Genomic DNA, 21,949 nt, shown 5'->3' on the forward strand with positions numbered 1-21,949 from the left:
ACGCTTTGTAGTAGTGAAAACATAATAAAAATAATGGATGGTACTTTAAGACAAGGGCAATAGGTTAGGGGGAGAGGGTAAATAGAGAATTACAGGTAAAGGATTAACAAGCGAAAGAGCTAACTGTGTGGTCTCAGAAAATGGCACTGGCAAATCAGAGATATAATTTCATGATTTCATGAAGCCAGAGCTGAAGCCTTAGTCTCATGGTAGAAAGTACAAAGTTCTGGCAGCTGATTTACAAAGCACGGTATTAAGGCCAGAGTCAGGGTGGTGGAGGGAACAGCAAACATCCAGCAGTACTCTTGGCCGCCCTAAATAAGATTACAGCAAGGTAATAAATAACACGGCAGAACCGTGCTCAGCATCGTGCAGGGAGAGCTCCTTGGGAATGGGGTCATTTCAGATTTTAAGGACCACTTAAGTGTTTAACAGATACAGCAGTGATTAGCAGTGTTCTAGGCTTGACGACCTCTCTCCATAAAAGATCAGAAGAGTTTAAAAATAAAAAAACTGAAAACATAAGTCAGCTCAAGTCATAATTTTATTCCCTTCCCTTCTTCCACAAAAACAAAACAAAAGAAACCAAAAAAAATAACTGTCCACTCTCTCTGTCTCCCTCCACAAAGAATCCTCTGTTTCACCTCCACTTTTTTCTTCCTCCTCTGTTTTGCTTCAGGGAGGTCTTGAGACAGTCCTTCCTCCAGCTCTGAGGATCTGTCTTCTATCGTGTGTAGCACAGAAGCCCAGGGACACACAGGGCCCGCACCACACACAGCCAACGTTCTTTCCCGCCCTTCACACAGGTCGGCGGCTTAAGTGTATCCAACAGCTGATTTCTGCAGGGAGCGCCGAGGACAGCTCTGTCGATGCCTCTGCTCCCAATCACTTCAGTGATTCATTACGAATCCTCTCTCAGGGCTCTCTTTAAATCACTCATGACCAAACCAAAAAGGCATAAATTTTAAAAAATTTTAAAAGATGGGATGTTCTTTATTGGAACAAGTATTGGCAGCAAAGGGAAAATAAAGCAAACCAAGTAAAACAGATAAAGCTGAGAACCAACAAATCAGATTACAGAACAATGTTCTGCTGGCATCTAAATAAAGTAATCCCTCGGCGACATTCTAATTGTTGCCGTTTTGCCTGCACTCTCCGATTTCTCTTTGGGGCTGGACACAACTTTTCGTTTCTCTGTGTACTTTGAGCTTCACAGTGAGCCAGCATTAAATAATGTAAGTAAATACTACTTACTTGGGCTTGCTTGCATACTTTAAAAGGGTGAAGTGTTTCTTGGTAGAAAAGCTGATGATAAGCCTGTAGGTCAAACCAGAAGTACACACAGTTCTTCCACAGCTGCAGATGGAAAAAGTACATAAATTATTACCACCCAATTATCAAAGCTCCCCAAAGCTCTAATTTCAAATATAAGTAATTGCTTAGCTCCTTGGTGTTACCATAAATCAGGCTCAATTTAAGATGGTTTTATATTCTATCACATACTGGCAACATACAAAATATTTGTTGGTATTGTCACTAGAACATTATATTTTTACATGTATGCTTCCCATATAATGGGTCATTAAAATAGTAGGTGTTCTAGTTAACAAAGGGTAATCACATATTTCTGGCACGAACCCAAATCTAAAGGTATTTTGGTATATGGGCAAATGTATATCATCCCAGAACCAAGCACTACTCTTGATTTGAACCAGTGAAATACCTTTCATTTCAGCAAAGTGAAGACCTTGTGAATTTAAAAAACCCCACAAAACACTAAAAGTAAGTTTGCCACTACCCATTGCAATTTGTAATTGTTATGGTTATCAAAAATAAAATTATAGGATAGAAATAAACTCTGAATATAATATATTACATCAAAACAAAGTTAGGTGAAAATAAACTGTTATTAGCAGTGAAAGTGAGTTCTTGTCTATCTGTATTTTACTTTTCTTTTTAATTTTAGTACGATAGTGAACCAAAGAAAATTATAATTGAAACATTTAAATTTTTACTAAATATTTAGTATGAAATTTCTTACCAGAGACGGAATTTTAACATCAAATATAATTATTTGAGCATTGAATTATTTCAACCCTTCTTATTTTAAAATGAAGTAAAAATATAAAATTGTATTTAAAATATTTTCTACCTTGTTCCCTGAATGCTCACAGAATTTAGTAAAGAAGAATCCAGCTCTATTTTCTACATACAAAGATTGCAATAAATTTTCCATGTCAAATCCTCCCAAGGCACCATCTGCCAGGGTTTTAACCTAGATAACAAAACAGAAGAACATTATCCACCCAAAACATTGTAATTTTTTATGGCATTCATTGTACAACGGGTTTCATAAATTCTGCCAGGCTGTCATTTCCCCACTGGGCTATTTTCTTTTTGTACCATATGTGTAATCAGTGCAGTATGTTTGCATCTGACTGTCATACAAGGTTCATTTTTGGAGCCAAGTATAGCAGCAGAGTTTGTTCTACCTTAAACCAATCTGATCCCAAGCTTAGTGTTAAAACGACTTCCCACCCTCAACCATTTTTTTGTTTCAGACACAGTGATACCATTTTAGAAGTCTTCCAAATCACTGTTGGTGGCCTCTTTCCTACATGTTTACTGTTATTTTAGCCTTGAGGTGCTGCTATAATAGCTACAAGAGAGTTATAAAAACAACTATCTTCAAGGCCTCTCAATGCTGCTCATTAACAGTCTTTAGAGGGAGGGGGTCCCTCTCTGGACAGTCTCACCCCATACAGGTCATGGCCGTCAGAGTATAAATGACAGTGTAAGTTCTCATAAAACTGCTATTTATGGACTTCTCTGCCAACAATGCTGGCAACCGTCATACCATTCTGGAAACACAGAAAGCTGGCTATTTCTCCAAGCACAAGCGTGACTCTAGAGTGCAAAAGGGCATCTACGTTCATATTAACTCTTTGCTCTTTGCTGTGTGGAACTTAAGACTTCTTTATAATCTTAAAATAACTGTGGCATAAACGATTTAGGGTGTAAGTGAAGTTCTTGCTCTCTCTTTGTTATGGTATCTCTCTGCTTCTGTCTTTATCACCCTACTAAACAAATTCTGAGGTGAGAATTTAATGTTTTTATGATGTCTAACCATTGGCATTCCGAAGCTAAAATATCATTATTTTGGTAGGGAAATATCCTAATTAAAAAAAAGGAGAAGTGTTTGCTTAGAATAAAATAGCTCTACAAAATTATACCTAAGTGTTCAGACTATATCAGGACTACCAAGGTTACTAGCTAAAGTATAATCCTCAGGGAACATGAAATTGTCATCTAGAATTGGTGTGCTAAATCCACATTTTCAAAGAAGCCACACTACAAAAATACTTCATAAAATGCTTCATAAAAATTCTAAGCTTCCAAAACATAACATCAAATTTTTTTATCAAATGTTAAAAACTTAATAAAAATCCCAGAGGGTCTTATTTCGTGTTGGAAGTGTCCTCATACCAAAACCAGAACACAGCTGTTTCTGAAAACAGTAACCAACGGAATATATAGCAACATGGGACTGCAAAACAGAAGAAATTTTTGTGTAAAAATCCTTTTGCAAGGAAAAAATAAAATGTATTATTTAGTAAAGAAAAAATGTTATGGCAAATCAATAAAAATTCTCTAAAATCAAGGAACACTGATCAGCTAAATGAGGACTCAGATTAATCAGTCCTCAAAATACTCACCAGCGGTTCCTCCGTATAAGTGAATCTTCTATCCAGCTGGGGCTTCAGACACTCAGAAATGTCAGTATAAGATGTTAAACGAATAACTTGGGTGCTTTCTGACACGAACCTGGACCTAAATTACAGGGATGAGAACAAGCTGATGAGCAAACATATTTTGAGCACCTTTGGTATACACGGCACCAAATCTCAGGAGTGCTTCCTAGCATGATCAGAAAATTAGAAAAAGAACAACACAAAAAACACGTATAAGCATCAGGTCCAGTCCTGAAGAATTAGTTGAGAGACTGACATATGCACAAAGAAAAACTCTCAATAAAGTAACTGTTAGTTGAACGAATTCTAGAATATATTAGAGCTTGGCCAGTGTGGCTCAGTGGTTGAATGTTGACCCAGGCACCAGGAGGTACCAGTTCTATTCCTGATCGGGGCACATGCCCAGGTTGCAGGCTCCATCCCCAGTGTCGGGGGGGGGGGGGCTGCACGTCAGGAGGCAGCTGATCCATGTCAATGTATCTCTCTCATCGACATTTCTATCTCTCTCTACCTCTCCCTTCCTCTTGCTCTAAAATCAATAAAAACATATTTTTTTAAAAAAGAATATATTACAGTTGTCAAATGACTGGGGTGGATAATATATAGCTATAACAGTATAAGAATGAGAAGTCCCTTTGAGCTATATTAGTAAGTAAAGAAATGAGACTTTTCCTGAAAAATGGGGGGGTTACAGGGGTTCTTCAGATGGGAAAAATAATGAGCAGTATATAAAGGTAGGCAGGAAAAGCCTGTTTAAAAGGCAGCTGGTTAACTAATTTGCTTAGGGCAAGAGGACACAACCAGTTAAGTGAACACTATATTCTACAATATAATTCACATTCTCATATTTAATTCTCACAATAAGGATTTCTATACGGTCGACTGAGGTGAGATAATGGAAGACTTCGGAGTTAGATTAATGACTTGGGACATTATGTGTGCGATGGGATGATAAGGGTTGAAAATCACTGATATTTGAGAATGAAAGTGACCACAACATAAATGAACCTCGAAGACATTACTAATCTCAGGAGTTCTACACCTAATTTAGAGTATGCATGGGAAGTAGTAACCCTCAACTACCTATCACTGAAATATAAGAAACTCTGTAAAAAAATCAAAGTATTGGTTTTCAATTTCTATTTAATTTTTCAATTCTTAAAAAAAAAATTCTACCATTGCAGGAAAAGCACTAGGCACCTAGACAACTGCACCTACCCTTTCTCAGTCGTGCTGTCCTTGGAAGAAACTGAATACCAAGTCTCGCTCTTCCAGGGTTTTTGAGTTGCTGGAGGTGGTTTCCTGGGAGATTTAGGAGGTTGAACTAAACTGGTTTCTTCTTTCTAAAAAGTAGTAAAATAATGAACAAGGTGAAAAGTGAGCAGATTGGGGGGGGGGGGGAATAAATAAAGCATAGCTCTGCACATATACTTAGAATGTGTTCTGATCACTAGAGGATTTCTTTCCTCACTCTACCACCTACTATGCTTATAATAAAAATGTTCTTCTTTCCAAACTCCCACTTTTATGAAACCAGCAAGCTGAAACCCCTATAGCTATTTTTTTGCAAAGTTTATTTTATTTCTTCCATCACTATTTATCCCCCCTAAACCTGCTTCCACCTCCCCCCATTCCCATCCCCCCTGCAATCACCACACTATTGTTCATATTCAATGAGTTCTTTCTCTTTTTTGCTCAATCCCTCCACCCCTCACCACCCTATAGCTATTCAGACTCTGAGAAAGGAAAGGCCAAAGGCTTATATTTCCTTACATCATTGTGAAAAAGGACTCTTTCCTGGAGGAAGAACTTTGCAAAAACATTTCATTATTCTATAACTGAATATGTTTTAGTGCCCCTGGGTCTTTGCTTGTTGTGTCCAGAGAAAAGCAAAGAGGCCACTAAGGTTGGAGTGGAATGAGTTAGAGAAGTGTGGTCGGAAATGAGGTCAGGAGGTAGCAGGGGCATGTACAGCTGTGTAAGGACCTTGACTTTTTATTCTCAGTGAGACAGGAGGCTACTAAAGAATTTTGCGCAGGTGACATGATCCCGTAGTTTTAAAGGACCACTTTGGCTGCTGGGTGAACAATTTATAGACTTTCTTATTTCCTAATTGTTACGGCATGTACATTAACAACAACCAAGAAAAGAAAGAGAAAAGCTTATGATGAAACTTAAGTATTAGTGTATAAAATCCAGGTGTGGACATTTTACTATAAACTTAATAAAGAGATCAATGCATCCATGCACACCCTACCTGCATATCAGATATCTGTGGAATGCAAGATTTAGGTCTTAATGGCAAAAGGGTGGCCATTTGTGGAAAGGGGTCAACATCCTTCCTTGGCTTCTCTTGGCGGAGGTGCCACAATTTCAGTTCAGCACTGGCGTGCTTTGTTGAGAATGAATGAGTGACGCAGAATCTCGGAGCCCTGGTTGAGAGGAAAAGAAATGTAGATTAAACTACACAATAGGAATAGGTCTCAAAAACCAAGAGCTTGCAAAGTGCACAATATTTATGCTCACGATGATCAGTCCTGCTGTTCCCTTTCCTAATGATTTCTACTTCTTTTTCTGCTGCCCAGCTTTAAAAAAAACATTTCTCTATGATACATCAACTGCCTGAAATCACATTCATTCATATAAAGAGGCAATGCACACTCATACAAAGAAGAGAAATAATTTTTAAATTATATTCAAATTAGCATCTACATGATAAGAAAAACCTATATACCTATTTGATGAAGAAAATTTTAAAATGAACTTACAGTTTCTAATAAAATGAACCTAAAATGCACCTGTGATCATTTTAAAACAGTTTAGTATTTACTTATAGTACCAAATAAAAACTGGTGGATGAAATTAACACTCTAAAATATATAAACAGCCCAGTGAGGCCAGTGTGGCTCAGTGGTTGAACGCTCACCCATGAACCAAGAGGTCCCTGGTTCAATTCCCAGTCAGACACATGCCCAGGTTGCAGGCCTGATGCCCAGTAGGGAGCGTGCTGGAGGCAGGAGATCGATATTTCCCCCTCATTGATGTTTCTCTCTCTACCCCTCTCCCTTCCTCTCTCTCTAAAATCAATAAAAACACTTTTTTTTTAAAAAGAAAAGGAAAGTTTCTACTGAATTATTAATTTTTATTAAGTTGGGTGGTGTGTACTCAAATGCGCACTATAGTATAATTTATACCTTTCTGTATCTTAAATATGTTTTTTAAAGAAATAAAGAGGAAAACATTCTACCTACGGAGCAATACAAAGCATATAAGTAATATGGAATATCGGGATGGGAGATGACAGAAAAGTGGGCAAGGGGCAAACTGCAATGAACTTACTTGCTAACTTAAGGCATCTGAACTTTATACTGAAAGCTCTGGGGTTAAACCTATAGAATTTAAGCTCAGTGACATAATCAGGTCCACACAGCCACAGCGGAAAGCTCGTTGACCCTCAGATGGCACACCTTTTCTAGGCCCACTCTCTCTTTGTTTAGAGTCCCTCGAGTTCCTGTTGAAATACCACCTCTTCTCTGTATCTTGTGTGTTCACCACATTTTTTTTTATTATACTTATTTCACACATATGTTCCTCCCAACTAGACTACAGCCACTGGACTTGACCACGTTTTACCCCTGTATCCTTGGCACAACACTTGGCTTATCGTTAAGTTTAAAAAATGTTTATTGAAATGAGAAATCTGTAACTCTAGCTACATGTACACACACACGCACACACACGCACACCCCCCAATTTGATGACAGGCCAACCATAAAATGTCAGTTGTAGAAGGATGTGCTCACAAAGTTAAAACAGAGCTGAAGTACTGTCCAGCCTTATTATTATCATTTTAAATTTCCATAATTTATATATTTTTAAAAGTATAACTTGTTAACTAGCCTAAGAAAAGTGAAAGCAAGTAACTGTGAGTCCCACTATTTTTCTTACCAATACAGAAGTAAGGGTTTTACAACCTCAGTCTGAATATTTCTTAAGTGTTCTTTATTCCACTGAGACCCGTCTAGCAGCTTCAATTTTGTTAAGATTTCTGCAGAAAGATAGCAATCTCCACTGCTCACTAGGTAGCATTTCTTCATCTTCTCAAGGTGTCTGCAATAAAACACATACACACTGATGCAACATTCAACCAGCCAAGTATTTTCACTTCTAAAACGTTTCAGAAAAGTAATGAACTATCTTGAAGCCACCACTAAGCTAGAAGTTTACCAATGTGGAGACTAAAAACTTCTCCCAGCTAGGGGAGTGGGGAGTGTATTTTCGATAGGTTGAACAGCTGGCCCTGTGAAGATGCCCATATTGTAATCCCCAGAACCTGTGGACAATACTGCACCTTAGAAGAGACTCTGCAGGTGTGATTAGGATTTTGAGATTATCCTGTATTAGCTAGGTAGCCCTGATGTAACTGAGAGGTCTTCTAAGAGAAGGCAGGAGGGCCAGAGCCATAGAGTAAAAAGATGAGGACAGAAGCCAAGGTCAGAGAAGAGAGAAGATTGTATGCAGACGGCTTTGAAGACAGAGGAAAGGGGCCAAGAACCCGGGAGAGCAGGTGGTCTTCAGAAGCTGGGAAAGGCGAGGAAATGAGTTCCCCCCTGGCGCCTTCGGAAGGGAGACCCTGCATGTCCATTTCAGACTGCTAACCTCCTCACTGTAAGAGTAAATTTGTGTCGCTTCAAGCCAATACAGTCGTGGCAATTTGTTACATGAACAGTAGGAGCTAATCCAATCTCGATCCTGAAGAACCTGTGTAGGCTGCTTGCACATAACTTCCCCAACAGGTCTTGAAAAGTGGTAGTGGCCTTGCACCCAGCATCCGTCAGGGCATGCTCCGCAAGCAAGCACTTGGTAACTCCTGCTCTTACAACTACGTACAACAGTGAGCTCTGCGGTCCCCACTGGATAACTGGAATGAACCCGTCACGAGTACACTGCCAGTCCAACCCTCACTGGGAACTGCAATCTGCTGTAGTCCATCTCCTTCAGAGCAGACCAGGAAGACACAAGCAGAGTAAGGACTCTCATAAGGCAGGGTCCCCTTAGGGTTCTTAAGACTCAGGGTAGCCTAAAACATCCGGAGCAGCCAAGCAAAGACCTGCTCCCCATCAGAACTCCGGGGGGCTCGCTAGAGGGTATCCAGCATGGTACCTGGCAGACATCTCATTCAGATATAAATTTCTAAGTGGAATCCAATGAACGATCATAGAATTTGTTAACCAAGCCAACTGCTAGGAACAGCACACCCTTACACTGTCACAAGGTATCATTTATGCAAAGTATCTTATGCCCGTGTGGTATATGACTGATAATTTCTTCCATAAAAATATATTGCTGATATGCTATAAGATAAAATAGAATGATTAATTTGAAAGCAGACTTAGAATCTATGGGAAGAGACTTATGCAAACTCAAATAATAGCTGTATCTAAAGCTTTGAAATCATGGAGCTAGTGAAATCAATATTTTTATTTTTTTTTATTTTTTTGTAAAATCAATATTATTATAATAAAATAAATTTTATTAATTCCTCTAAAAGTATAAATTACTTTTTTAAATATTTATTTCTGGTTTTCTGCCTGTGCTTAAATCACCCAAATTAATTTTCTACAATTTGTTTTTAAAACTACTGCAAAATAAAAAATAGCAATACCTTTGATGTCTTTCAGCATCCTTAAGAACTTTTAACCTCTCGATATCCATCCATAGCCACCAATATCTCTCCCCTAATGTTCCTTTTATAAATTTCTTAAATCTTTCGAACTCCGTTCTATTGCCAATGTCATAAGCTTTGTGAGAAATACACCAATCAGCCCTGCTTTCCGACTGGATGCTCTCACTCTTTGAACTTGTCTCTTCCAACATTTCCTTTGTGGGTTGAACTGTTTCACTTGACTCCACGTTCTTGCCAGGAATAGGCTCAGGAGACTCATCAACTACCACTTCTGCAACATTGTTGAAATTTATATAATCTGGGCCTTCTCTAAATGGCACTCCAATGATCTGATGAATTACTACTGCCAAAACAAAGGTTATATAAGATCTCAAAAATTCTTCACATGTTGAGAAATGCAATATCCGGTTTTCACCAACATCCGGTTGCTTTTCAAGGTATATTCTCAGAAGAGCATGAGAAGGTGTGTCTTGGACAGATACAGACCCTTCCTCCTCTTCTTCATCAAATTCAGAAATTAATCCCGTGGTTTTAGGTGGGTCCTTTTTCGTCCTGGGGTGAACTCCATCATCAAAGATAAAGCTCTCTGTATTAAATTATAAAAGGCTATTAGATCGGGTATGAATGCAGAAGATATTTTTATTATTAATTAGATGTTATAGAGCCAGGATGGCAAACGAGTGGATTATCTCAGGTGGTGATTGCATAGACCAGTGTCTTAAAGAGCAGTCTAAAGCCACATTGAGACCAGTGGAGAAAAAACTGCCAACAGGGATTAGCTGTGTCTTCCTCGAACATGGAAGGGAACAGGGCAGATGAACCAAGTATGTGACAGCAATCATACAGAGGACCTTCGAAAGGACATGTGCTTTAAAAATGTCATATTTTATGCTGATATAGAATGCCAATATATGAAGGCCAACTCTGTTAGAGAACTTGAATATGCACATGAGACAACTATGGGCATGCCTCGTTTTATTGTGCTTTGCCTTATTGCACTTCACAGATACTGTGTTTTTTACAAATGGAAGGTTTGTGGCAACTCTAAGTGAAGCAAGTCTATTGGCACCATTTTTCCAGCAGCCTTTGCCCGCTTGGTGTCTCTGTGTCACATTTGGGATTCTTGCACTGTTTCAAACTTTTCCATTATTATTGTACTTGTTATGGTGACCTGTGATCAGTGATCTTTGGCATTACTAGGGCAAGACCCTCCACCAGCAAAAAGATTACGACTCACTGAAGGCTCTGATGATGGTTAGCCTTTTTTAGCAATAAAGCATTTTTAAATTAAGGTACAGTATATACATTTTTTAAACATAATGCTTTTGCACACTTAATAGACTACAGTATAGTGTAAGCATAACTTTTATAGGCACTGAGAAACCCAAAAAATCATGTGACTCATTTTATTGTGATACTTGTTTTGAAGGTTGTCTGGAACCCAACCTATGATATCTGAGGTATGCCTGTGTGTGCTGTATTATTTCATGTTGTATGATAAAGTAAAATTAGCTACCATAGATGACAGGATCTTAGATGAACACATCAGAACTGGAGTCATAGTGGCAATTTTTAAAAGTTTACTATTTTATCAGAAAGCTCTCATTACTATCATACTTATAACCTATCATTAAAACTACAAAATGACATGAGGTATTCATAAAAGCTAACAAATACAAATGGACTGTCTTTACACTTTTTCTAAAGATGCAGTATTAAGCTCCTCCCTTCCCTTCCTTCCATTAATCCCTGAAAGATGCAGACTAGGCGCCTCCCCGGGGCTAATGCACCCCGTGAGTCAGGGAGGTTCTGCTGTCATCTATATCCCATCCCCCGTAACCATTTTCTCAGAGACAGATTTCAGGCCTCAATGAACTGAAAATGTTTCACTGAACTGGAGATTTTTTTGAAAATAAATATAGCAAATTTCCTCAATGCTGAGAGCTCAGACTCCCATGAAACTATGAAGATACTGGGTACTAACTCAGCCCCACTGCAGCGGGGGCAGAGCGCAGGCGGCACTCCGCTCACCCCTGCGGCCACCCCTCCCCGTTCACCATCCGCACTGCTCTACCCTCCAGTTTCCTACTTTACTATCTTGGGGACACTGCAAGAAGCCCATAAATTCAGCTATTTCCTATCAGGGAGGTTATCTTCCTCTTCATCTATATTTAGGTTCAAGTCTAGAGAATCCAGATTTATTGTCCCTAGAGGCTGCTTATATTTTTTAAGGAATTAAGGACTGTTAGTAAATTGCTGAGTTCCTCCCCTGAATCACATTGCTAGATTTTTTTTCTTCAGCAATACCATAATATGTTAATGACTCCTATTTCTGGAAGATTCCTTCTATTTCTATAAAAAGTTTTTATCATCCACAGAGTTCCTGAGAGTAAAAATTTATCTGCTTTTCAAGGTAAAAAAACAGTCGAACTTAAAAACAGAAGAAAAACTCAGGTTCTATGAACTACTATTTACTTTCAAGAGGAGATAAAGGTTGCACGCACTTTATTTCAAAGGCTTAATAATGAGAATTTGTAAATTGTGATAGATAAAGACAAGCATTTATTGACTTGCCTATTAGGTACCAAGCACTAGGCCAGGCATTTAGCTTGTATCATTGTTCTAAATTTACAGATGAGAAAAGAAAGGCTCCCAGAAACGGAATAACTTATAAAAGTCACAGCCTGGCCAGCGTGGCTCAGTGGTTGAGCATCGATCTATGAACCAGGAGGTCTCGGTTTGATTCCCAGTCACGTGCCCGGGTTGTGGGCTCAATCCCCAGCAGGGGGTGTGCAGGAGGCAGTCGATCAATGACTCTCTCATCAGATGTTTCTCTCTCTCTCTCCCTCTCCCTGAAATCAATAACAGATTTAAAAAGTCACACAGCCAATAAGTATGGGAGTTGAGTTATAAATTCAGCCTCCATTCACTGTTCCTAGTTGCCTCTTGAAAAACAGTAGAAAGTGGAGTTGGGGGGAGAGGGGGAGACAATTTTTTCTTCCGAACCACTAAGTGTCGTACTACAAGATTAGAACCGAAGACATAAAAAGGGGTTTTGCATCATCCTGGCCCTTCTCTGCTTACCAGAACCAGAGGGTGTGATCTGACTGTGGAGCGCAGGAGACGGTAATGAAAAGGTGGCCACCGTTTGCTGGCTCTGTTTCGCTAATGTAAACCAGTCTTTCGTTTGCGACAAGGAGGCCTGGGAAGAAAGCAGCACATTCAATGAACGTCAGATTAGCACTATTCTTCCATCACAAACCTCGGCAAGCCCTTATGATATTTTTCAATATGCACTGTACAGTATGTAAGGGGAATGATGCCATGAAGAAACGGTTGTACACAGGAAAATTCATTAGCTAAGAGAATGATGGGAAGGACGTTTCAGTTCAGGCAATTTTCACATTAGAAGCTCAAAGGGGAAAAAAATGAGCCCAATGCCCATCAAATCCTCCTGCTCTTCCACCAAAGGCACACAGCCTCACAGTCATGCCATCCAACCATCACTTGGCAGTCACCATGGCTCATCAGTCCTCACTGCATCTTTTGCCAGCAGCTCCTGTTCACAACCATCCTGATTATTTCATGCCCCTAATTCTGTCTGCCCTGGCTCAGTGCTTTTAACCACTCCTCCCGCCATGACAAAGACTTGCTCTCAGTGGCACAGGAAACACCTCTAAGGTCAACTGCCACTTCGCCCTAGATTCCGTTTCACAGCTTTGCTTGGAATGGATGCTTCCTGAAGACTGATTCCTGACTCCACCTGCCCCTGGATGTAGCCTTCAGTCTTGCTGTTGCTCTGTGTACCCTTCAGCCAGCTGACCCAAATCCCAAGATGACTCTCAGCTTCTAGAATCCCAGTCCTAAGAAGCCCCTTATCTCAGCCTTCTGAGCAAAATTCCTCAGCCCGAGTTTCTCAGTAATGTCCTCACCTGTTTTTCTAAGGGAACCCAAGTTTGTTCACATAAGCAGAGAAGGCAGTTTCCAGCATTACCTCATTTCTCCTTGCTCCACCTGAGTCAGCCAGTCGGCCCTCAGCCTAAGGACACTCGCCGAGGAGGCAGGACCCAAATGGAACATGTGCTGTTCCCTGATCATAATGCACAATCCTCTGTGCAAGAGAGGCCACGCAATGAGACCAAACGCAGGAGCGAGAGATGAGAGGTGCCATCTGTGTGGCCACTGATCTCTAAGAGGCAAGGTTTTCTGTGGCTGTTTTGCCACCCTAAAATATGCCTTTTGGGATATTAATTTTAAGCTGGTTATTAAGAGGCAGAAAGACTCGGAAAGAACCTTTAACCCACCCCCTTATCTGCCTAACAGAATTTGGGTAGAAAAACCTGCTTAATGGAAGGGACCAGACCTTAGCATAGTGATGTGAGCTAACTGTGGCAGACGGGAAGAAATCCAGCCAAGTCCATCTGTTGAACTTCCTTCTGTGTCCCATCATTTCCAGGGCCCCAGTTGGTTGCCTGTTTGCTCCTTCTACCTGTGAATTGCCTACTTTCCCTTGGGAATCCTGGGCCACTGACCCCTTCTCCTTGAATAAACCTCAGCTGGCCCTGCACATTCCCAGGTTTCTATTCTTATGGCACCCACACTATAGTGTAATAAATTATGGACATTCTCTCGTTTTCAGTCTCTGTTAATTGTATTACTAGCCAGGCCAGGGGAGCTTAGAAAAGTGGAAGAATACTCATTGTTTGCACCCCTACACTTTCAAAGACTCTGCTTTCCTTTTCTTCCCTCTGTGCCTTCCTTTAAGACCAAGTCATTTGTTATTATATGTTATTATATGTTCTTTCAATGCATATTTATCGAGTGACTTCTCTATCCCTAGCAGTATCCTAAGCACTGAGAAAAGAGCAAAATAATTAGGGAATTTTCAAGGAATTGACAGAGACCAACATACAAGAGTGCTTGTAATGTCACCTGCACACAAAAAAACAGAAGAAAGTAGAAGGTAGGGGGGAAAGAAATAGTCAGACATACAAGCAGTTAACTGTTTCACTTTCTACTTTAAGAGATGGGTCAATAGTTCATGTTTAGATGGAATAACTTAAGACTCACAGAAATGTTACCCATTATCATAAAGATTAACCCCTATCTAGAGTCAAGGTTTAAATGGTTTAAGGACCAAAAGAACTTTGAATCCTTAAACTTCAAAAGCTATTTAAAAGATAGTTTAAGTATTAAGTGGACAGAAATGAGTTTTTTTATCACAGAAAATAGCAAAAAAAAAAAAAAAGAAGAAGCTTGGATTTTACTCTCATATTTGATTAAATTTACATGTAAAGAATGAGAACTACTTCCCCTAGATGGACTCTTCCCTCTACATGTTTACTGACCTCTACCATCAGTACATATTTTATGATATTCCTGACATTTCTATAATATATAAGAGAAAAAAAATAAACCCTTCAAAATAAATATAAGACAAGAAAAATGTGCCTTTGGTACATCCCTAGGCATCACTCAGTGAAATAATGGAACTGGCAGTTTCAAACATTTTTAACAAATGTAACTTATAGAAATGCCAAACTATAAAATCAAATAGAAGCTACACATGAAAACCAATGTTCAAGTAAGACAGGATGAGTCCATCCATTCCAACGAAGATGGCAAATCATTTTCCTCTTCTGTGACGTCTTTGATCAGCTAGAGGTGCCTGCCTAAAGTGCGGTGCTGAAAAGAATTTGGAGCCAAGTCCTATGGCTCAGTAGGAAAGTTGCCATGATTGATTAGCAATGTCTGCCATGAACAGAAACTAGGAGCGTATCAACACATGGGCTGCATATTTGACATTCCTGATTTTGTACAGAGCTGTGTATTCAAAGTGTGTTCCAAGAGAGAAGATCTGATAACTACAGGCGAGAAATCAAACAACAATTTCCACTATACCACGAGTCTCCAAAAGGACATTTGATTCTACGTTAGGTCTCACACAGCCCAACACGTCCTCGGTCAAGGAGAACAAACGTATCCCGTAACAGGTAAGCAGTAATGGACATCTGAGCATTTTACTACTTAGAAATCACCTTGATAAAAGAGAGGAGACCCGGTTTAATGTCTTTTTGTACAAAAGTTATGAAATGTGGCAGGGGGTGGGGTGGAGACTCCTAAAGGGCTGGGCCATATCCACATGTGCAGGTTAAAAATGGGGAGCGATATCTTGGCTGTGGAGGTCCCCCTGAGGAGGGGTCCCAGCCCCACCCTAGCCTCCCCAGCCCAGGGTTCCAGTGCCAGGCAGTGATGTCCCCATAACTTCTGGCTGTGAAAACCAGCAGAGATTGTGGCTGAGTGAGACGGAGGCTGCTGCAGTCCCAGGCACTCCTCTTAAATGGCCCAGTGTGAGCAGGCCCAAGTATTGGGGTCCCAGTAACAGTTATAGAATCCAAATAATAAAAATTTGGAATAAACCAGGGCTATAATTCAGTTGCTCATGCTTCCCAGATGACACTGAGCATGTTCTTTGGTCTTGCATTTGTTCCTTCACATACATGAGGAAAATTCTATTTACACTTTAGGAGAAAGAGTACAGAGCAAATGAGTCAGTAGAAATCCACAAGAATTTTTGCTAAATCTGCTTTTTGAAGTATTGGAAAAAGTTTTCCCCATTCAAGTGGTACAAATGAAATCCATGTTTCTAAAATGAGAAGTTTTATTGAAGTGCCAAGTCACAGAGACAGTCATACGTTTACCTCGCCAAGAGAAATGTAGAACTTTTTCATGATGATGACATTGTCGTCTTCAGTGGGAGGCGGCGGTGGGGTGGGTGGTTTTCTCAGGACCCAGGGAGAAGAGTCTGTATCTAGTGTGATGTTCATGCCTGACCCACTCCATCTCACCTGTGAAATCAACTTGGCTAGCCTGCATTTTAGAAGGCATACAAAATTGGAACAAATTTCAAATATGGTGGAATTCGGGGGGGGGGAAACACTAAAATTTTATTTTTCGTATTCAAGCCAATCTCCTTTCCTAACTCTGCAGGATGATTCTCTTAGGATCTGCTAAAACTAATGGCTTATTCATAGAACTGCTAATGAATTAATTATTCTGTTTTAACTTATTTTATTTTTATTCATGAAGTGATTGTTGTAAGCAAAGGTGAATTTTAGTAAAACTTCAGAATGTTTTGGAACTTTAAAGGTCAGGGCATGTAAGAAAAAGACTTGGCTCTGCACTATGACATTCTGCCTTTTTCATGACACACTTATTTTCACGTTTTAATACCCTATACGTAAATGCCATTATTGCATGATAAGTAGATACTTTTAGAAATATAATGATTAAAGAAGCACAACTGAAATACATTTGTTAGGTATTGTTTCTGTGAAATCTCTTTGGAAAGTTAAGTGATTTTCACCAACGCTCTGTCACTCTTATACTATAGCAAGTGGGATCCACACTCCAATGGGTTGAAAAGAATTTTATTAAGAAAGTACAGAAAAATAATTGGGGGTAAAAAATAGGCATTTAAAAAAACGTGTATACTGATGAGACTAAAGTACCTGTATTCAAAATAGCAATCGCTTTCCAGAAATGCCGGGAGTCTTTCTTTTTTGATCCACCGAATACCTTGTTCACGACTGAGGCACTATTAGAGGGCAAACGAGAAGAAAGTGTCAGGGAAAATCGCCATTTAGCACAATTCAGGCCTAAACCCTAGAGCAACAGTGACCTCCAGCTACTACTAGGAGCCCGCCTCCACCTTCTATTTGCATAAGAACAAGAACCCAAAGTCCCGAAGTTGAAGCCACTCCTTGCCTTCTAGGGCTTCTTTGATTCTCTCAGCTACCCTGCACCAACTATTATCTCCATTTTGCAGACTAACAAACTGAATCCAGCAAAATTAAGCTACTACTGAAGGCAGAGGAATGCGATAAAAGTCAATCTCAGTATTTTTTATCATAAAATGAGTTAAAAATAGTCACAATTGGGAAAAGCAAACCAGAACAATTGGTAAGGCCACTATGGGCACTGAGGGCCCCTCGTCATTCCAATTTTAGAAAGTTTTCTTAAATATTTACATCCCAGCCACTATGCCAGAGATATAAGGTAAACAAGAAAGATAAGACCCTGTCCTTAAGGAGCTTATAGATAATTCAATAGGTAATAATAGTTGAGTGCAGTAAGGGCCGTAAGTTCTGGCTGCTGTGGGAGGTCGCATGGGCACTAAAACAGCCAAGATCTCCAAAAGAACATGCCACTCACTCTTAGATTATCAAGGTTGAGGAGGAGGAGAGTGGAGAGGAAGCAAAGGTAAATTTATTATAACTAGGTCACAGGCTGAGTCTGAAAGCCGGAAAGAAGGCTGAGGAAGTAGGCAGGGGCCTGGTTACCAGTAGTCTCTAAAGAACACTGAAGAGCTTAGATTTTATCTTGAGGTTGTGGGGTCCACACAATATTATGGAAGAGTTACTAGGCTGCTATTCATCCTAAAACATTTACTCACTGTTGATTCTACTTTGACTTATATTCACTTTTTCCAGAATTCTAAAGAATGCGAGTACCTTGGGCACTACACAGAGGCTACTAATAAGTAAAACACATCTCAAGGAGCAACGTGTCCGCATCTGTGTGGCTCCCACTGATCGCCTGCAAGAGCAATAGCTGTGCTGTGACATTAACATCAGAGTCAACACGGACCTCTGCTGACTCCTGAGGAAACAGGGCTGCAGAGTAGCGCTGCCACCTGACGAGCTGATGCTCTTGAGGGCACACCTGTGCTCAACACTGCTGACAGGTGGCACGAAGGCTCTCGGGACTGGAAAACCGAGCCAACAATGCTTTCCTCCTATTCAGGAGGAAACACCCAAGACTATCTTCTGAGTAATGAAAGAATAATAGAAGAAACCTTGAAAACAGCACCTGAAAGGTAGCATCTTGTCGACTGACTCGTTGTTTATCAGTGAGATATAAGGGACGTTTGGGCCTTGTAGTTAGAAAGACTGCACACGTAGGCCTCTACACTCGCTACAGACATAGAAGGCTCCAGAATTCTCATTAGCAGTGCATTCGGTGTATCAGAGAGACAGGAAGCCCCCAAGAGACTCCACAGGTTGCTGGACTAGTCAGTTTCTACAAAATCTACTTGCATAACATCTACCTAATGAATACTCCACCTATAACTCATCTCTTTTTTAATGTTTTTGCATCTATTTGACCTAAAAATTAAATTAAATAAAAAATTTAAAAAGAATAAAATCAAAATTGAAGAAAAGTCTTTAAACTGCCAAAGAATCCCTTAGGGTGTTTACAAGTAACTAAAATGTATAAAAACCAAAAAGATACAAAACAATCCTGCCAAACATAAAATGATAACTTAATTCTTACAAGAAACACAAAAGTAACTTACCTAAGGCAAAATTACTTAATTTTTAAAAGTTAAAAAAAAGGGTTAAGAAACAAAAAGAGCCCGGCCGGGCATGGCTCAGCGGTTGGATCCAGGCGATAGAGGTTCGATTCCCGGTCAGGGCACATGCCCGGGTTGCGGGCTAGGCAGCTGATCAATGACTCTCTCATCATTGATGTTTCTATCTCTCTCTCTCCCCCTCCTTTCTTCTCTCTAAAAAAAAAAAAAAAAAAAAAAAAGAAACAAAAAGAGATAACCAAAGGTTAGGGGAAACTGGCTGAAGGTAAATCATTCCAGAACTATTTCCAAGTAGCCATCCAGAAGCTCTCTAAAATGCCTCCAGGATTAGATTAATAAAGATGATATTTAGATGTACAAGGCAACCATATAAAGCTAGCTATGTGCCAACAGATTATTTGGTGTTCGGAGGACGCTCCAACTGACTGCCCGGCCAGGGCTCTACCAGCCTTCGTGCATGCATTCTCGAGCTGTTAGGTGTGTGCTTATTAGGAGTTGTTATGCTTTCCTTGTGAATTGATCCCTTTACCACTATGAACTGTTCTCTTTATCCACAACAAGATTTCCTGTTCTGAAGTCTACTTTGCCTGACAGTAATATAGCCACCCCAGCTTTCTTCAAGTTAGTAATCGTTGGGTATATTTTCCTCATTCTTTTACTTTTAACATATTTATGTAATATATTTAAGGTGGGTTTCTTATAGACAGAAAATAGTTGGGTCTTTTCGTTTTTATCCCGTCTGATTCTGACTTTTAATTGTGGTGTTTAGGTCATTTAAATTTAATGTAATTATATATATAATGTGTTACTAATTATGGATGTGGTTTATTTTATTTTTAATTTTTACTGAATCTATTGGGGTGACACTGGTTAATAAAATTATACAGGCTGCAGATGTACGATTCTACAACTCATCATCTGTGTATTGTGTTGTGTGCCCATCAGCCCAGGTCGAGCCTCTTTTTGATGTGGTTCACTTAAAACCTACGGTCTTATTTTCTGTTTGTATCCTTCATTCCTCCCCCTCATATTCTGTTTTTGGTTTGAGTGTTTTTGGTTTTTTATCTCCACTACTTCTTTCAAAACAATGTTTAAATTGCTGCCCTACTGTTTACAATATATTTAGTAAATATCTTCAAAATACCTTCAAACACATCAAGTAAGATCACCTAGTAGATCTTTCTTGAGAAATTTGTATCAAGATACATAACTCAAGAAGCTTCTTGCATACAAATATCTAATCATTCCATTGCACACCTGAAACTAATACAATGTTTTATCAGTTATACCTCAATGAAAAAGCCCCTAAATAGCTTTTAACAATAAAAAATAGGTGAGAAAGGCCTGCATGGACTGAAAACATTTCTACTCACTGAAGAAAGTGAATAAGCCAATAAACATCGTTCTCGCACCCAGTAAATAAAATTCTCAGCTAACAACTTGCATAGTGTTATACAGTTTAGAATCTATTTCCTTGTTTTAACTTCAAAACAATGCTCTAACATGGTTATTATTACTATTGCTTTTATTTTTAGTATTTAGAAAGTACAGAAGTGCTATCATTATTGCATTTAATTTGATGGAAATAAACAAGAAAGAAATATGTAAAGGAAGAACTGAAGAACTCTCAGGCTGGAGAAGAGCTGTCTTAAGTGTTACACAAATGTTAGCCTAGTTCTATCAGACATTTTAAATCAATAAAAAACAGTGCTGTTGAACATTCATTATTATTTTCATTTGCTCCACAAAACAAACCCACGTAGCAGGTAGTGCAGGCACCACTTGACAGGCGATGAAGATGAGGTTCATCGAAATGACTTGTTCAAGAAAACAGAGCTAGTAAGGTGAGGGTCAATATGAGAACCCAGGTTTTTTTGTTGTTTTTTTTTTGTTTGTTTTGTTTTGCTTTTACCTCATGCTAAGAAGACAAAATCCAGAGCTGAGAGCAGAATTTAAAGCCAGGGAGGTCAGAGCCACACAATGTAACTTGAAGGTCAGAAATCTCAATTTCCAACTGCTTAATAAGGTAAAACCCAAATGAAATAAATTCCCTGTATACCCACATTTTCTAGAATGCATCTAAATACAAAATAAAGGAAACACACTAACCTGAAATTCCAAACATTCAAGGTAAAATTATGTGAACCTTCTCATATTGATAATCAAACATCAACAAAACTAGTGGACTAAACTGGCCATTTCATATGCATAAGACGATACAGCAGCTAACGTATACTATGGATAGAGACAACAAAACTTAATATAGGTAAACCTCAGAAAGGGAGGCCCAAGGAACCTCATGTTAATCGCAACTAATGCTTTATCTATCTAGCAAGATAAAACTCAAACGCGCTTTCTTACCATAATACTGTAGTTGACATTAATGGTCTCATCCTCATAGGGGGCGTTCATCTGAACAGGTTTATTGTCATTCTTTCCCTTCCTTACAACATCATAAATGGGATTTCGAGGTTGCTGGTTGTATAGAATTTTTTTCAGCTGCTTTTCCAGAAGTTGTGGAGCATTGTTAACTACTTCAAACACTCCATAATCCGCATTAAACCTAATGGCCTCTGAAAAGGTCTGCAAAATAAGTTGTGGAAATATGTCTTTACATTTTCAAAAACCAGAAACTCGCCCTGCTGGCATGGCTCAGTGGTTGAGCATCGACCTATGATTCTGGAGATCATGGTTCAACTCCCAGGGCATATACCTGGGTTGAGGGCTCAATCTGGGGAGTAGGGGGCGTGCGGGAGGCAGCTGATCAATGACTCTCTCATCATTCATGTTTCTCTCTCTCTCTCTCTCCCTCTCCCTTCCTCTCTCTGAAATCAATAAGGACATATTTTTTAAAAATAAATAATAAATAAAATTTAAAAATAAAATAAAAAATCCAGAAACTGTCTCCAAGACTTGATACTTACATATACACACACACACAGTTTTGTGTTTTTAATCGTTACCTCGCCCCTTGAGGAGCATGGACATCTCACTACAGGTAAGAAAACCCACTGAATCCTTCCTCCCCAATGTGCTTAGACCATGATTTAAGTGTCAGGGTGCATTACAGCAGAAACTTCCTTTGCACAAACATCTCACCTCTGTGCTTCTTTGGAACTAGAAAGAAAGACACACCTG

At 39.4% G+C, this 21,949-nt stretch overlaps 1 protein-coding gene across 1 annotated transcript in view; it reads right to left on the reverse strand.

Annotated features, from left to right (window-relative positions):
* The window catches only part of RGS22 (regulator of G protein signaling 22), an 80,742-nt gene that overhangs the window by 40,694 nt on the left and 18,099 nt on the right, over window positions 1-21,949 (reverse strand). Inside the window, exons 4-14 of the mRNA XM_087825306.1 lie at window positions 21,173-21,394; window positions 16,950-17,035; window positions 16,140-16,308; window positions 12,523-12,640; window positions 9,418-10,024; window positions 7,701-7,862; window positions 6,010-6,184; window positions 4,971-5,095; window positions 3,717-3,831; window positions 2,153-2,275; window positions 1,255-1,356 (exon numbers count right to left, since the gene is read on the reverse strand). Of these exons, the coding sequence (XP_087681432.1) occupies window positions 1,255-1,356; window positions 2,153-2,275; window positions 3,717-3,831; window positions 4,971-5,095; window positions 6,010-6,184; window positions 7,701-7,862; window positions 9,418-10,024; window positions 12,523-12,640; window positions 16,140-16,308; window positions 16,950-17,035; window positions 21,173-21,394 (2,004 nt within the window). The remainder of the gene's footprint in view (window positions 1-1,254; window positions 1,357-2,152; window positions 2,276-3,716; window positions 3,832-4,970; window positions 5,096-6,009; window positions 6,185-7,700; window positions 7,863-9,417; window positions 10,025-12,522; window positions 12,641-16,139; window positions 16,309-16,949; window positions 17,036-21,172; window positions 21,395-21,949) is intronic.

This window comes from Miniopterus natalensis, chromosome 16 (assembly GCF_054644295.1).
Source record: "Miniopterus natalensis isolate mMinNat1 chromosome 16, mMinNat1.hap1, whole genome shotgun sequence".
NCBI lineage: Eukaryota > Metazoa > Chordata > Mammalia > Chiroptera > Miniopteridae > Miniopterus > Miniopterus natalensis.